Source organism: Anas acuta, chromosome 4, assembly GCF_963932015.1.
Source record: "Anas acuta chromosome 4, bAnaAcu1.1, whole genome shotgun sequence".
Lineage (NCBI taxonomy): Eukaryota > Metazoa > Chordata > Aves > Anseriformes > Anatidae > Anas > Anas acuta.
This window is the reverse complement of record NC_088982.1, coordinates 19,431,234-19,442,534: the sequence shown is the minus strand read 5'-3', so window position 1 is coordinate 19,442,534 and position 11,301 is coordinate 19,431,234. Positions and strand designations below refer to the sequence as shown.

Genomic DNA, 11,301 nt, shown 5'->3' with positions numbered 1-11,301 from the left:
TGATCTTTACAGCAGGACTTGAACCATTCTAATAATAAATGCATCTAACAAAGCTTCCCATAATAAAAGCGTGGCATTTCCATTTCCAGAAATCAAGTCAATTAGAAATTCTAGGTTCTACTTAAAAACCCCAAAGATCTAAAAGTGAAAAGATTCATCTCCTCAAATACAAGTCTTTCAGTTTCACTTGCAGAGAGACTTTTCCAGTCTGTAAAACAGTAGTGCAATTCAATTAGTTCTTTTATTTTTCTTGAAGTCCAGTAGATAAATGTTGTAGCTCTATGGAAAGATAGGAAGATGCTCTGGTAAACAAGAAACTTTGGCAAGCCCAGGAGGGCTTACTAGTTCATTAAAGCTTGTAAGTCCAAAGTGGCTTAAAAAAGGTTTATGAATAAACTAAAAAAAGAGAAATAAATAGGCAGAAATGAATGTAAACTGTCTGAAACTTTTAATGATTTCTCATTGACAGCTGGCACAAACTTTGACAGCAGAGTCAGTTAAATAGAATCCACCTACAGAGTATTCCATTAGCGCATCCAGTCTGGAATGCTCAAATGGAATTACATTCCTAAAGATTTAAAAAACAGTACTTATAACATTACTACAAGGCTTCTTCTGCCCACCTCACTTACACTTCTTCTTAAAGAGGCTTTTTATTTTTGATGGCTTTTTGTTTTTTTCACCATTTTGGTACAGGTCCTGTGGGATGCTACTTATCCTAGGGACAGAAGAAGCTTCATGGCTGGGTTTACTGTCACTACTGGCTGAAGAACACGAGGTGTGCCGAGGCTTTACGACTGGGATCCCACTTGAAAGCTGGTTCATGCTGCAGGACTTCTCCAGGATTCCATTATAAACTTTGCTGGCAGGACTAAAAATCATGCTCTTAGTTTCTGCCATGCCTACACAGTCAGGAGAGCCCCTAGATATATCTGCAGTTAGAGAAGAGGAGTCTCCTGTAGATGATTCCTCCAGTGAGAGTTCTTCCCGGGATACTTTCTGAGGAGAAAGTGTCTGGTACATCTCAAGACTAGATGGAGGAGACTGCTTCCTTCCAACAGATGAATTTAAGGAGTCACATTCTGAACCTGCTTCCTGTACTTCCCTGAGTCAGAGCAAACAAAGGAGAAAAGAATGAAACTATTATTTCCACCGTGCAATTAACAAGGAAATTTAGAATCAATAATATCAGTCTAAAAGCACCACCCACTTTTCCCTAGTAGTTAATTAACAAAAACATCAAGTCCAACATATTAACTTACAACTGGCACTATATCATTTCATTACCTAAACTTAAAATAATTACTTTCTGCAATTTTGCTTTTTGTGGGCAGCAGGATCTGCCCAGAATCAGTCATTTGCATCTCACTTCAAAGAACAAAAACTATCTTTCTGGCACGTGAAGTCAGAAAAGTTATGAAATGAAAGAAGGAGATTTAAGTCTATCATACACAAAAAGTTTCTTCAGGACAAGTGTCCCTACCTTTCAACAAGCTCATTTGCTCCTTCCAAAAGGAATTTAACCTTTTCCTATGAGGCCATGTAACAAGAGTAGGTACACGCTCAACATGCTGTAAGAATTGTGTTACCATCCATCTTCTCTTCGCCCAGTAGCTGACATTGCTTTTGATCCTAGTTTCAGATGTAAAAGCCAGTAACATATTGTAATGGAGAATCAGGGTTAGTTCAGTGCACCCTGGATTGTAACATTACTTAACTGTACATGACATGCTAGCTATTTACATACACATACCAGACATGAACACTTTCTGCTCCTTTTGGCTACATTCATTTATATTATCCTACAAATTACTTTAATTTTCGTCATGGTTCAACCTCTAATTCTAAACTGACTGCCTCAAACACTCCTATCAGATTCCCAAGTGCTGTTTGCTAGTCCCCGTACCATTGTTTATCAGCAGAGAAGTAAATGGCTTCCTCCTCCTCTTCAGTTCGATAAAGAGCTGGGCAGCTCGACACAGAAAGGATGTCAGGGTCAGGGGAGTGCAAAGCATGCTGAGACTGTGGAGATGATGGCACAACATTGCGTCTTGATCGACACAAGCTACTGCTTCTTGCCAGTGTGCTGGGAGGTTTTACAATGGACCCTGAGGCAAAGAAAAAGCAAACCAAACCCCCCCATGTGACATTGATGTTAACAAAATCTACTCTAAAGACTAAATAGCAAGTGTCTGCTTCAGTCACAGTGATTCTTAAACAGCTTTCACATTTCTCGATTATTTAGAAGACATTGCTCGACTGTTGAGAAAGCAGACTAACAGCACCTTACACATTCTACAGGTAGATGAAGCAGCTAACCAACTGCAGAAGTTTTGTGCCTACCAAATACTACTCTGACCATGTACAGCCCTGCCTCACTACCCTCCCTTGGGAGGGAAGAGACTAATGAGACTTGCAAACCCTTATGAACTAAAAATAGCAGTACTCAAGTTAGCACATTACACAATATCCTGTATTCTACTTGTATTCTTTAAGCTCCAAGTAATCACACAAAGTTTTGTAATGTAGGTGGTACCTAACCAAACACTCAACTGAAATACACTGCACTGGTTGAAAATTACGTTAGACATAGAAAACTAAATCATATGTAACAAGATAGAAAATATATAATCCAACCTCATTTCAAGCTCAAGAATTTCCTATTTGATGTTTTCTTTTTCCATGCTAAGAATTTCAGGAAAAAAAAAATAATGGGTGGAGACAGCAACACAAGAGTCGACCATTCAAGCACCTAACAGGAAATGACAAACTATGATCTTTCTCATCCAATTCCTCCTTCAGAAACTGATTAGACATCAGTACTTTTATGGAAAGAAACCTCCAGATCTATTTTCAGGATATCTGTTATGCCTCAGGACTTCTCATATACCTCCTTACACTCTCCAACAGAATGCATCACTTAGCTTAAAATAAGACAGACCATACCTTTACTGCTGCTTAAGATGTTTACTTAGTACAGCATACCAAAAGAATTCAACATTTACTGTAGACAAAGATGTCTAGCCTGACACAAAGTGCATCTTATTTTTGAGATGCCAGTCAGTCAGGTAGATTACAGTCTCCCTTCCTGGAATCTCAGAAAAGGTTCAGTTCCTATTTTCAGTGCAGGAAGCCACAACATTCACAAAACTGCAAACAACTGCACCTTCACCACAACATGGACTTTGTGTCCTGCTGGGCTGAGCAATAAACAGTGGCTTCCAAGTCCTAACATGACAGTTATCACATAAACCAAACTTTTGATTTTACTTTGACGAATTCCCTATTACTTGGAAAAGCAGCTAAAAAAAAACAAGCCTGTCACTAATCAAATTCCTAAAAAAAAAATGTGTACTGAAGAATACAGAATCTATTTAGGAAATTTGTACTGTGTGTCCAGGTAAATAAGATGCCATCCTACTTGCTGGTGTAAAAAACAAGACCACCACTGACTTAACAGAAATTGTAAGCATTTTGTTTTCTTACAGGGGCATATTTGCAGGATTATGAAAGAATTCAGCTATGACAACTTAGAATAAGTTTTATAGTGCAAATGAAGACCATTAGACCAAGGAGTCAACTGAATCCTAGCCAGTTGATGGAAAGCAGAAAATTTCACTATCCCTTTCTTGTAATGACTTTGTTTCAGCCTTGTTCATCTACTTTATCTCCTCCTGTTCTTCACTTCAGAACTAAACAGATCCATTACTTCACACCATTTTAGCCTATCATATTTCCTGCTGGAGTGCAAAGAAGTCTGTCCATCTGACTGCCAACTATGCCAACCTTAAGTAGATATCAAAGGATGCTAAGGCCAGGTAACAGCCTAGACCAGACAGTTCAGTTATATCCAGACACTGAAAGTCTTGCTTGTAACTGACCTGTCTGCATACTGCCTTTTGCCTGAAGCCTCATGAGTAAGACAAGCCATTTTGCTTCTGTCCTTCCTCGTGTGCATTTGTCATTTTTCTCTAAAGGATGGGAATAATTTAGCAGTTACCAACGTATCACACAATAATTTGACTTCCTGAATGGATTTCAGGAACATCACTGAACATATTTTTTGTTTCCCCAGTCCCAAACATTTCCAGTTTGTTTTTGTAAATAGTATAAACTATAAAAGCTAGTAAACTAAGAATTTACTTCTCTCATGCAAATCACTTTACAAAAAGCAGACAAAACTTCATCAAAACTCAGAAAACATAGTTAAAGTTTTTGTAATGTTATTATGATTTAGGTAACTTTCATCACTGATTAACTGAGATACCACTCATTAGCTAAACACTTCCAAAAAGACAAACTAAATCTTAACAAAAACAGAAGTTTCAACTACATGTACTCTTAGAAACTATACAGTCCTTCTCTAATCTTCGTTCCTCTGAACCAGCTGCACTTTTTTGCTCTCTGGCTTCACTTTCATTCAAGACCTGAACAAGAAAATGGACTAAAATCACATCTTACATACACATTTCGTGATTTGCCATTTTAGACTATCTGGAAGGTCGTGATAGTAAATGGAGCTCTGTTTTAAAACCACACCATAGGTTACTCCATATTCTTTCTTGGAATTTTAGACCTAGGAATCCACATCTTACTGGGTCATCCAAGGAATTTGTTACTAAGCTTTAAATCAAAGCCCTTATAGAGAAGACTATAGTACTCTTTAAAAGTAATCAGAACTTGCAGAAAAAATAGCATTGCATTGGTATTAAACTTTTCAAAGGGCTCCATGGAATACATGCAAAAACACTTGTATATTTAGAACGAAAACATGCCCCAAGCACATGAAACAAAGCCAGCAAAGTGGCATTCTCCTTATGTCCTTTTAAAATTCTAATTGATTCTAAGAATTCCAGCCCTGGAAGAAAAATGTACACACATAACAAAGATTTCTTCCCTACTTATTCCCCAGCTTGATATTGTTTATTTAAAAAAGCTACATGGAAGCTCATCTTTTGATATGCCTCCAGAGTCCAGTTAATCAAAACTTCCATGAAACAGGCTCTTGTATTGACGTAATGACTCAAGATACCAGGGTGGTCTGGATCCCCAGTGTATATACTTTCATCATAGTTTAACCAAAGCTGGATTTCCCTCCCTCCAGCATTTGGCCTCTGTGCTTCACACTCAAACAACCCAATGTATCCAAACACAAACATTCTCCCTGAAAGCTTCCCTTGGACAACAACAGGATTTGAAGAATGTTTGAAAAGCTATGTAGCACAAGGAACCCTAGGCAAAATCCATCCCTTCCATCTGAAAGGATAAATGTGCTAAGAAAAAAAAAATTAGCACTACAGATAAGATCTTGTTTTAGTGGAGAACCAAGCATGACAAGCAGACTTGAAAAACTTTAGCTCACTCTGTACCTGGGGTGTCCCCCACCCCCACCATGGTAAAGAAACAAAGGCTTTTTTTCCTTTATTTTTATTGCAATACCTTATTTTTAGTTTATGCAAGTCCCAAAAGACATTTGAAAAGTTACACAGAATTTTGTTGCTTCTAAACTTTGATCCAACCCTATACGATTTTAGTATGCCCCTCCCGGTTGATTTTAAAATCCCATGTTCCAAAGCTTTCTCATCAAGTTTACTCAACTTAACACTTACCATGAAACTGTGAAACTATTGGAGGAGTATCTTCATCTAAGTCATCAACTCCCCCTGCAATTGGATAAGGAGGAATGGAAACTCGAGGCATAACTACCCAGCTGTGATCAGAGTACAGAGAGGAGGTCAAGCTCGGTAGCCCAGAGTTGTGTGCAATTTGAAAACCACAAATCTTCTCAATCTGTTGCCATCGATAAAGACGCTCTCTTAAACAGGTTGTCAACTCAGAGAGTGCCTTCCTGAAGAAAAGCAAGCATTAAAATTACTTATTCTCTTCTTAATAGCAAAGCAACAACAGTGCTGTCATTCTAGGCCCTTTAAGACTGCAAATATTCCCACCTTAATGTCTTTTAAGCTGTTCCACATAGAAGTGCAAAAACACTACAATAGTAAGTTCAAATTCCAGAAATACACAGTCCAAAAAAAAACACATGCGTCCTGTTATTAGTCTTACTTTGCTTCAAGGATTTTATGGTCCACTTCATCCAGTGAGGAGCTGTGTGCAACATGTAATGTTCCAAATACAGTGCTTCTCTTCTTTTTTATCTTTTCTGCCTAAAAAGCAGAAACGCTTATGTTATGTACTTAAGACAGACAGCAAAATATCAGCAATATTGATAGGCAACATACATCATCTCAAAGGAGAAAAAATATGCATACACTTATCTGAATAATTTGTGTTTACTGTTTCATTTACCTAGCAAGATATCGCTCTTAAGTAACCCAAGAGTAAACATTAGTACCTCATCTTTGGCGATTGTTAATTGCATTTCTGCATGCTGTCTTTTAATATTGTAATATTGTACTTCAACTTCATGTGTTAACTGAAGCCACTTCTGTAAAGCTTCAGGAACAGACCAGTTACTTCTCAGCTCAAATTCCTTCTCAGCCTTTTTTAGAGCCATGCGAACCTAGCATTGAAAAAGAAAAAAAAAAAGCATCACCAAGATTCTCATTAGAACTGACAGCAGAAGACAAAATATAAACACCTTTTTAAACCCAGCGCAACATATTAAGGCTTTACAACAAGCTTTGGCAAGTGCCCATCTGTCAGGAAGGCAGATGGGGCATTTCTGAAATTAAGGTATGTGAATTTCCATGCACTATATTACACTCAGATTTTTCTCTGGTGATATATAGTCACTCGCTTGAGGCTTACAAGTATTTGTAAGACAACACATTGATTTAGTATTATAAATCCTCTATTACTACTCAAGAGTGAGACAAAGCTACTCCTTCTCATGTGATAACAAGATAGAAAACAAGCTTTCCTATATCCTGTTCCATGAATCCAGTTACGTTATGATAATACGTAGTTATGTCCTTTTATGTAGCAAAATACTCCTGAAGCTATGACATGATTGACAGACTTTTGCTTTTAGTACTTTCAGAATTTTCCATTCAAATAGTGTCAGAGAAAGGCTGTTTTAAACCCTTAAAGATCTAATAAAGGACCAAAATAAAGTCAACATTAAAATATATACAGTTTGCAGATACCTGTACTAGCTCTTCTTCTGCATATTTGAGCCTGCTGAGCTCACATTCAGCTCCCTCCCTCAACTCCCTTAGGCGATGAGCTTCTCGTTTTGCATCATTGATCTCATCCATCATTTTGCGCTCCAGATTTTGCTTTTCCACAGCTACATTTCTATTCTCCTCCTGTGCCTTCTCAAGCCTTCACATTGAACAGAAAAATGAGAAAATACACAGCATGTTTGTTAAAAATTGCCACCCTCTTGAGAAGAAATTGTGTCCAGTGCCAGGACAGCAGGCAATTAGCACAACCTGGATCACAAGAGGTTGCCTCTGAACATCAGGAAATACTACTTCACTGTATGTGTGACCAAGCTCTGGCACAGGTTGCCCTCTGAGGAGTCTCCCTCCCTGGAGATCTTCAAAAGCCACCTGGACATGATCCTGAGCAACCTGCTCTAGGTGTCCCTTCTTGAGCAGGAAGGTTGGACCAGATGACTTCCAGAAGTCCCTTCCAACCTCAACCTTTCTGCAATTCTGTAATACTGAAGACTGTACAAGCTGCATGAATGTGCAGCATCACAACAAAATGTCCAGTGTCAAACAAAATATGCCAACTTTCAGTTGAATCTTCATTAGAAGATCAACCTTCATTAATAAGATCAAAATAGCCATCTTCATAGAAAATTGAGTTACGTACGTACCAGAGAAACCTACCAACTATTGTAATGCTAAATAAGTAATACAAAGTAATCAGCCAAAGTCTATTTCAAACTTAAGAGCTTGAAACAGGAGAAAGATAGTTCCGTGTTCTCATTTCAATGTACATAAAGAAAATAGAGATTCCAAAGTAAACTAATTGTATGAATATAACAATATGTACTTCTAAATCAATAGATTCAAAAGACTGAATCTCTACTTTCACCCACCTTTGAGTTATTATTTTATTCTAAAACATCCAGGAGCAATATCTACCCACCCAAAAACCCATTATCACTGACATCACAATTTCTACGTAAGAAGATTAACAAAATCCAAAGAAAGCTTTAAGTTGCGGTATTTATGAGCATAAATGGTCTGTATTTGTATTTCACCACAAAATGAAGTCAAGGACAACTAAACTAGGCTTTGTTTGTTTTCATACCTTTCCTGCAAGTCAAGAAGACTTTGTTCTGCTGTTTGGAGACTTTCCAAGTCCTTCATCATTTTTGTGATGTGTTCTTTGGAGGTTCTGTTCTGAGTATATGCAAACCAGCAGCCTCCAAAACCAATAACTATAGAAACTGTTAATACAAAATCTTTCATCCAGTTGTGAGGGGGACCTGTACAGAGAATAACATGATCACTAACCACTTCGTGGATACACAGAATACACCGCGAAGTTGTGTTTTGTTTTGTCTTCCTGCACAGCCTAAAAGGTGATGCAATGTAAGCCATTCTGTTCTAATGCACAGAACATTACAGTCTATACTAAAACATACATTACTTTGAGGAAAGCTTATTAAATTTTACATTACATTGTCTATATATTTAAATTAGTTGAGAGCTTTCCCAATTACATTTTATCACCCTTGGAAGAACTTTAAGTTATGTTTCAGTAAGTACTCCTCCATTTGTGCCCTCCGAAATACCCTAATGCTAAATTAAAAGTTTTCTTGTACAACGTAGATTTTTAGAAGGCTAACTCCCTACCAGCTCTGGAAGAGCTTCCTAGTTTGGGAGCAGACAACACGCACAGAAACACAACACAACTATAACTGTGTACAAGTAAGCATGTAGACCACTGGTGATGTGGTAAGGAAATGTTTGCATAAGCTAAAATGCGTCAGATGCAAAACTGTAATACTATATTTAACAGCACTTAAACTTGAGTGCGCACAAAAGACGTTGGCATTGGGTTTGAATCACAGCCTCCTCCTCTTTGGGACACGGAGCGAGGAGTCATCCCCTCTCATTTCAACATCCCAGCTTGCAGTGTCCAAGATTTCTTGGAGGTGAATGTAACATTAGCTAGAAGTGTAACTTAAACATAGTCAAAAACAGTTAGAATGTACTTATTGCAACACAAAAGCCAACATGCAGCCTACTGGTAATACACCGAGATTACTACAGTCTTAAATTTTACAATTCTAGAGTTCCAGCATCCTTACAAGTTTTAATTCATTTAATTTCACAGTGTATGCCAACCAATCCATCAGTACAATCACAATATAAAATAAGCCATCCTACCTAAAGCATCAAGCCTCACTGAAAGTATTTTCTGTTGAATTCCTACAATGAAAATATAAGAAAAAATATAAAAAAATACTAACGTGTGAGAGGTCCAAATAAAACAACATCCAAGGCTTTAAGCTGAAGTTTCTGTCTATGGCTCCGGTCAATTATTTTGAGGTGAGAGATCATGAAAGCGTGTTCATTTACTGCTATCCTGTTAACAACAAAAACATTACCTACTTCACAAGCTATATTCAAACCCATCCATGAAAAAAAAAATAAAACCGCAATGTATGGAATTTTCTGGTTATATGGATTATAATCATGCAATTTAATTAAAAGATACAATAGATTGACCTGTTCCACATTTCCCTGTTCCACTTTTTCAGGAATAATCATTAATCCATCTGGCACAGCTAAAGGCAATAGGTGATCTATAAATTTGTGAAACCAACTCCACAAAACATACACAATACTCAGCTTTGGTAACTATGCTCAAGAAGAGGGGTTATGCAGATAGTTCTGATGTATATCTATGCAATATATTGGAAGTTGTCCAAAATAAAGTGAGCTAACATACAGAATTGCATGATTATTGATAGAAGTTCAATAGGAAGAAATAAGGCTAAAATGAAAGGAACAGCTGGATACAAATTATATTTGGAAGTATTTTGGCAGAAAAAAAGTCAGTCATCTCTTCAGAAGCACAAGGGCATTTCTCTTTTCTTGCATTCATCCATGTCTTGTTAGACTTCAAGTTCACATCATTGGTCTCACATCCTGACTAAATCAGCAGAACCTATGGGGAATCATTTGAAACTAATTCAGAAGAAATTCACCTGGGAAGTGTTGTACCATTGACATTGCTGTCTCTAAAATTCTTCTCGTATTGGGGCAGTTCAACAAATTCTGACAGCCACTGAAGGGTATCCTCTTGAGTCCAGTTATGAACTAGAAGAAAAGTGTTTGATTAACTTAATTTTCACAAAAATCGATAGCAAGACATAGAAGACAAGCAGTAGAAAAGGAAGTTAGTGAGCATAAGGCTTTAGCCAAATAGAACTGCAGATTCTAGAATAGAATTAGCATTCCTACTAACCAATGTGTTTTTGGCATTTTGCATTTTTCATATTTGCCTAAGCTTCCTCAGGGAAGCACATGGTAAACAAACCAGCACGGAACCGATATTTCTTTATTAAAAATCCACAGAATAATTTTGTAGATATATTTAAATTGGGACTGCATCTTGTGATAAATCCACTTAATGATCCCAGTCTCAACCCTTTTGTCTTTGCATATGTCTGCAGATGCTGTACCCATTTAAGGCAAGGTACCAAGATCTCTCCCAGGGACCCATTTTCACCAGCATCTTCAGAGGCTTCTGCCTATTGACCACAAAAGAGGAGAGAAGAAAGGAAATTTGCTCTCTAGAACTACTCGCATGTGACAAAGCTGGGCAGAGACAGCATCTCACACATACAACCAGGAAAGCTGAAAAACAAGCTTAAACATTTCAGATTTGGATCAATTCAGATAACTAGAACACCTTTCAGACCCACTTACAAGCTTTTAAAATACAGTCACAATACAAACCGCTTGCACTCATTCATATAGGTGGTGTATTACTCCTTCTCAGCACACTATTCCCATTTCTTCCTCTGCTTTAGCACCACAAGCTGTTGTCCAGGTGTTTATCTTACAACAGACACGGTTTTGTCGTAATACTCTAAGCTTTGATAAAAGATGTCTCGGCTATTTGTAAACAGATCATAGGCACATTGCAAAGATTCTTAAATGTTTCTTGAATGTGAAAAGATCAGTTTCACAGCTAATTTTAAGCATTTCAGAAAGGTTGACTACGATCATCCAGATCATCCTTAATCGCATCCTGCAAGCATCAGAGTCACAAACTGATTCAAAGCAAATGCACCGTTTTGATTTGACATACAAAAGTTACCTAAAATAGCTACTACACGCTACAGACTTCACTGACAGTACAACATGT

General features: G+C 37.5%; 1 protein-coding gene across 4 annotated transcripts in view; it reads right to left on the bottom strand.

Moving 5' to 3' along the window:
- Window positions 1-431: 431 nt before the first annotated feature.
- STIM2 (stromal interaction molecule 2) overlaps window positions 432-11,301 on the bottom strand; it is a 62,809-nt gene continuing 51,939 nt past the window's right edge. The window contains exons 4-14 of one of the 4 annotated variants that reach the window (XM_068680070.1): window positions 10,136-10,247; window positions 9,395-9,510; window positions 8,227-8,404; window positions 7,107-7,284; window positions 6,353-6,520; window positions 6,064-6,164; window positions 5,610-5,848; window positions 3,882-3,971; window positions 1,907-2,108; window positions 1,484-1,632; window positions 919-1,105 (exon numbers count right to left, since the gene is read on the bottom strand). In XM_068680070.1, the coding sequence (XP_068536171.1) occupies window positions 1,068-1,105; window positions 1,484-1,632; window positions 1,907-2,108; window positions 3,882-3,971; window positions 5,610-5,848; window positions 6,064-6,164; window positions 6,353-6,520; window positions 7,107-7,284; window positions 8,227-8,404; window positions 9,395-9,510; window positions 10,136-10,247 (1,571 nt within the window). In that variant the 3' untranslated portion in view covers window positions 919-1,067. Of the gene's footprint in view, window positions 1,106-1,483; window positions 1,633-1,906; window positions 2,109-3,881; window positions 3,972-5,609; window positions 5,849-6,063; window positions 6,165-6,352; window positions 6,521-7,106; window positions 7,285-8,226; window positions 8,405-9,394; window positions 9,511-10,135; window positions 10,248-11,301 lie in introns of all 4 variants that reach the window. The other 3 variants (XM_068680068.1, XM_068680069.1, XM_068680071.1) reach the window with 3 other exon arrangements.